Genomic DNA, 6,000 nt, shown 5'->3' with positions numbered 1-6,000 from the left:
TCTTTTTTTTTTTTGGTCTTCATTTAGAGTGCCCAAGGACTAAAATAAATTAAGTACTGAGTAAAAAGAAAAGAAAATCATGTAACTAACATTAATGCAACTGCCTTATTATCCCCATCCTTGCCATTGACTATCTAATTTAAAGCTCCCTATTGTTTCCAAACATCTGCTGAACGAAAGTGAGCATCATGTAATACATAATAAAATAATACACAGCAAAACGTTCTCCCAAAACGTTCTCTCTTGCTAAATGGTGAGGCCAATCAGTACACTTCAGCACCTCATAATCATAACATTCATATCACGTTTTCCCGCTGGCTGAAGATCAGGCACACCAGAAAATCAACCAAAGTTTTATCTATACACAATCGTCCTCTGATGCTGCACAACGCCCATAGACAAGCTCTTCTTTTACGGAGGAAGGCTGTTCAGAATAGCCTCGATCTGCTCCTCCCCGAGACGTTGTTTCTCATCTAGGTCTTTCTGCCGGATTAACAAAGAGGCCTTGGTCTGGATGAAGCGCCGGTACTCCTGCAGCTGGCTCTCCGACAGCTGTTTGGCCAGGATTGTGGAGATCATGCGCTCACGCCGGTCCAGGTTGTTCTTTAGGTCCTTGGCGTCCTCCCTTTGCCTACACAAGAGGTGATGTCTGTTCTCCAGCGATTGCTGTTGCAGAAGCAGTAAAAGATTGGGGAAAAAAGACGACAATTTGTTACTCATTGTACAGAATATTTCTGCTGGCTAAATATATGCAAGTTCACTAATCAGTGTAGTCTAGTGTATAAAAGTGTAATTATACAAGCATGCAGTTTGCACAGAATAATGGAAGTTGCAGAGGTGTGAAAAGTAACTGCCCCCTCCTGACTGCCTCTATACTAAATGCTTTTAGATCAATATTACTGGCGCTCACCAAGGCCAAAACCCAAATGCCATAGCTCAGTGGTTATTTATTTATTTATTAGGATTTTAACGTCATGTTTTACACTTTGGTTTCATTCATGACAGAAACGGTTGTTACTCGTTACACAAGATTCATCAATTCAAGTCTTTAATGTCAAACACAATCATGGACAATTTAGTATCTCCAATTAACCTCACTTGCACGTCTTTGGACTGTGGGAGGAAACCGGAGCTTCCAGAGGAAACCCACTCAGACACAGGGAGAACATGCAAACTTCACACAGAAAGGACCCGGATCGCTCCACCTAGGAATCAAACCCTGCTGTGAGGCAACAGCGCTACCCACTGAGCCACCCTGCCGCCCAGCTCGGTGGTTAAGTTTCTGGACTAGTAATCAGACGGTTCTCGGTTCAACCCCCACCACCAAGTTGCCACTGTTTTGCCCCCTGAGCAAAACCTGTTACCCTTAATTGCTCAAATTGTATTCAGTCATAATTATAAAGTGCTTTGGAATTGCAGCAAATGTGAATGTATTGTGGAGTTACTCCTTGTTTCTACACTCAGTGTCCATTTTATCAGCTCCACTTACCATATAGGAGAACTTTGTAGTTCTACAATTACTGACTGTAGTCCATCTGTTTCTCTACATACTTTTTTAGCCTGCTTTCACCCTGTTCTTCAATGGTCAGGACCCCCACAGGACCACTACAGAGCAGGTATTATTTGGGTGGTGGATCATTCTCAGCACTGCAGTGACACTGACATGGTGGTGGTGTGTTAGTGTGTGTTGTGCTGGTATGAGTGGATAAGACACAGCAGTGCTGCTGGAGTTTTTAAACTCCTCACTGTCACTGATGAACTGAGAATAGTCCACCAACAAAAACCACAGCCAACAGCGCCCCATGGGCAGCGTCCTGTGACCACTGATGAAGGTCTAGAAGATGACCAACTCAAACAGCAGCAATAGATGAGCGATCGTCTCTGACTTTACATCTACAAGGTGGACCACCTAGGTAGGAGTGTCTAATAGATTGGACAGTGAGTGGACAGGGTATTTAAAAACTCCAGCAGCGCTTCTGTGTCTGATCCACTCATACCAGCACAACACACACTAACACACCACCACCATGTCAGTGTCACTGCAGTGCTGAGAATGATCCACCACCCAAATAATACCTGCTCTGTAGTGGTCCTGTGGGGGTCCTGACCATTGAAAAACAGGGTGAAAGCAGGCTAAAAAAAAGTATGTAGAGAAACAGATGGACTACAGTCTGTAATTGTAGAACTATAAAGTGCTTCTATATGATAAGTGGAGCTGATAAAATGGACAGTAGGTGGTTTTAATGTTATGGCTGATCAGTGTATATTTAAATAGAATATTTAGAATATTCTTTTTTATTGCTTTGTTTATTGATCTGAGGCTTTTAGCATGATGTATGCAATAACAAGCACAATAGAAAAGATGACTATTACTTTTTTCACACCACTATCATTTTTTTATTGAGAGATTGTTATATTGTTAACAAAAACATGCAAACTTTGTCTGGTAAGATATTCGCTGTTCACAAATTCTACTAAAAACTCACATCATCCATCCAAACATCAAAGTTTCCAATATTACACCTTTATTATAAATCAGTAATGCACATAAGTGCAAGAACAGATGGCCTATTACACCTCAAAATGGTTCAAAAATAGCTTTAAAATAAGCAAATGCAGGTTTTAATAATAAACCTGCTACCTAAAATAATCTCATGACTTCATTAGAAAGTGGTTTTAACATCTGCTCATTATTCAGTCTGCTGTCAGCATGAAGTCTAATATTAGCCTGTATTATACAGTCAGGTACGCCGTGTTTAATTATTACACCCATCCTCTTCGCCAAACACACAAAAGGATACAAGCAATGTGCCTCAACTGTAAACTTTGAAGCTTTAAGTCAACAGTGACAGAAACTAATGAGACTAGACAGTACAGTGATATATTTGCACAGTTAAAGGACAGGGTTGCTCAAATATTTGTCACCAGATGGCACTCTAGAGGCAAAAGCCATCGAAACCAAAGAGCAGTTTCGGTGATACACTACCAGGAACTGCTGATCTAAGCAAAGCATACAGTCCACAGGCCAGACTACACGAAGCACCAACTGTTTCATTTTATCCAGGCCCTGAATGAAGAGCTGTATAGCTTATGTGAATGAGGTTTATATTCACTAACTGTGTTGTTATTTACAAACACGCCCAGGTCTGAATGGTTTTATCCAAAATACTGTGTCAGCATTAAGATTAAACGTTCTGCACATGGACTAGTCACATCGCAAACACAGTTCAGTTTATGTGGATGACCTGTTAAACTCCCACCCACAAAGACAATAACTCAAAATATTCGAGATCCCAGTTGTCTCACCTTCTCTTCCAGGTCCGTGTTTTCATCCACAGTGCTAAGGGCGTTCTGCACTCGGGCCAGACGTGCCGAGAGGCACAACAGCAGGCTGGTAACACGCTCCAGGTCTTCAATGAACTGTGTGTAGCGCTCCAATTCAGCTGGCGAAAAGCACTCATGAACCAAAGCCACCAGAGATTCACCCAGAACTCTGTTCTCCTTCTCCTCACCCTGTAAAGAGGAGCGCAATCTCTCCAGTGGCTTCAGCTGATCCTTAATATGAGCTATCAGCTGCCTCTGTTTTAAAATACAAAAAAGGACATTATTTATTAAGGGTTGTTATTAAATAAATACATGTACATTTTACCTGTATCTACATTTGTTATTCATTTTATTACTGTCACCCAATATCACACTAAAATACATACACTGATCAGCCATAACATTAAAACCACCTCCTTGTTTCTACACTCACTGTCCATTTTATCAGCTCCACTTACCATATAGAAGCACTTTGTAGTTCTACAATTACTGTCTGTAGTCAATCTGTTTCTCTACAAACTTTTTTAACCTGCTTTCACCCTGTTTTTCAATGGTCAGGACCCCCACAGAGCAGGTATTATTTAGGTGGTGGATCATTCTCAGCACTGCAGTGACACTGACATGGTGGTGGTGTGTTAGTGTGTGTTGTGCTGGTATGAGTGGATTTTTTTTTTAATACCGTGTCCACTCACTGTCCACCCTATTAAACACTCCTACCTAGTTGGTCCACCTTGTAGGTGTAAAGTCAGAGACGATCGCTCATCTATTGCTGCTGTTTGAGTTGGTCATCTTCTAGACCTTCATCAGTGGTCACAGGACGCTGCCCACGGGTTGCTGTTGGCTGGATATATTTGGTTGGTGAACTATTCTCAATCCAGCAGTGACAGTGAGGTGTTTAAAAACTCCATCAGCGCTGCTGTGTCTTATCCACTCATACCAGCACAACACACACTAACACACCACCACCATGTCAGTGTCACTGCAGTGCTGAGAATGACCCACCACCCAAATAATACCTACTCTGTAGTGGTCCTGGGAGAGTCCTGACCATTGAAGAACAGCACGAAAAGAGCTAACAAAGTATGCAGAGAAACAGATGGACTAGTCAGTAATTGTAGAATTACAAAGTGCTTCTATATGGTAAGTTTAGCTGATAAAATGGACAGTGAGTGTAGAAACAAGGAGGTGGTTTTAATGTTATGGCTGATCTGTGTATTTAGGCATGCAGTAGTTGGTGTAGACCATATGTTGCTGTGCACAGTGTCAGCTTCCCTCTATTGTGCAGCAATGAAAGGTAAACAATTAAACATCAAAACTGCTCCTTTATTACAACCCATTCCAAAACACTGGGGCAGGAAGTAAAATGTGAAGAAAAAAGATTTTACTTGTTAATAAAACCACAAGTAATTCCTAATATAATGAAAGCAACACATTTCTAAATATAGAACTTTTGTATTTTTCCACAAATAATGCTACTATTATTGAGTAAAAACAAAAACATTAAAAATAGGCTCAGCGGTTTATGAGCAAAACAAGGTCAAGGTTTGCTACTTTGCAAAACAACAAAGTTAATAGTAAATAGTTATATGTTTAATAGAGAAAATCTTAAGAGCAGAACAAGAATAAAGGAACTGAAAAAGATTTTTAGATGTAATGATTTATCTCTTTTAACAAAGGGCAGAATTGTCCAGATGATGGTCTTTTCGTTGGTTATTTATGGATACGAAAGCTGGACAATAAAAATATTGGTGCATTTTAATTTTGGTGCTGATAATAACTGATGAAGAAAATATATGCTCCATCGAATCAATCCCAATAGCTTACTCAAAGCTCAGATAAAACTGAAGCTCCTTTTATTTTGGACACATTATGAGATAAACCATTTCATTGAAAAAGACAGTTATGCTTGAAAGAGTAAGGCAAAAAAAAAAGTTTAGTGGAGGAATAAATGAAGAAGCCTGAAACAGCAGACAAGATGTTCTGTAGAAACACTGTTCATATGGTCGCCAGGAGTAATAATAATTCATAATAATAACTATATACTTGGTGGAGACTTTTTCCTGTTGGTGCACTTTGTAGGTGGAGTTAAAGAATAAATACTTTCTGATCATATGACCTCTATTGGATGAATATCTAGTACCCCTGTTACTTCCCAGGTCACTCAGGTCACTGCTATGTCAGGGCTTTCCTCGAAAACGGTCCTCACGCTTATAATATCTATTTATCTATCGGTCACATGGTGGTCTATTGTCATTAATGGAAAAACACCTTTGTTTTTTTTTTTATGCCTGCATCTGAACTGTGGAGAAAAGTGTAAAAATTGCTCTGTTACCTTCTTTTGTGTTAAATCAGCTCCCATATTGGAGAGTCCATCATTTAGTGGTGAGGAACTTATGTTACTGACAGCTGTCATCTCAGGGCTGGAAATAACCAAGACAAAGCAAAGATGTTCAAATGAGTATAACCTAAAAAAGTTCTGCATTATATTGAACAAGATTCAAGTGTATTATTGTAAAGGTGGTTTAGCATAGAATGATTTAGTATAACAATTTATAATGATATTACTGCAGAGCCAGACATGGTCTTGAAGTGTTAAATGAGTGCTGGCTACAAAGATTAGGGGCTGCACTTTAGAGGAAAAGTCTGTGTTTACATTTCATACTTACTTTGCCCAAG

General features: G+C 39.8%; 1 protein-coding gene across 1 annotated transcript in view; it reads right to left on the bottom strand.

The window, feature by feature from the left end:
- Positions 1 to 341: 341 nt before the first annotated feature.
- shroom1 (shroom family member 1) overlaps positions 342 to 6,000 on the bottom strand; it is a 36,493-nt gene continuing 30,834 nt past the window's right edge. The window contains exons 6-8 of the mRNA XM_063011933.1: positions 5,657 to 5,744; positions 3,307 to 3,579; positions 342 to 666 (exon numbers count right to left, since the gene is read on the bottom strand). Coding sequence (XP_062868003.1) covers positions 412 to 666; positions 3,307 to 3,579; positions 5,657 to 5,744 — 616 coding nt within the window. The 3' untranslated portion in view covers positions 342 to 411. The remainder of the gene's footprint in view (positions 667 to 3,306; positions 3,580 to 5,656; positions 5,745 to 6,000) is intronic.

The sequence above is a fragment of the Trichomycterus rosablanca genome, chromosome 16 (assembly GCF_030014385.1).
Source record: "Trichomycterus rosablanca isolate fTriRos1 chromosome 16, fTriRos1.hap1, whole genome shotgun sequence".
In the NCBI taxonomy this organism is placed as follows: Eukaryota; Metazoa; Chordata; class Actinopteri; order Siluriformes; family Trichomycteridae; genus Trichomycterus; species Trichomycterus rosablanca.
This window is presented reverse-complemented; position numbering and strand designations above follow the sequence as displayed.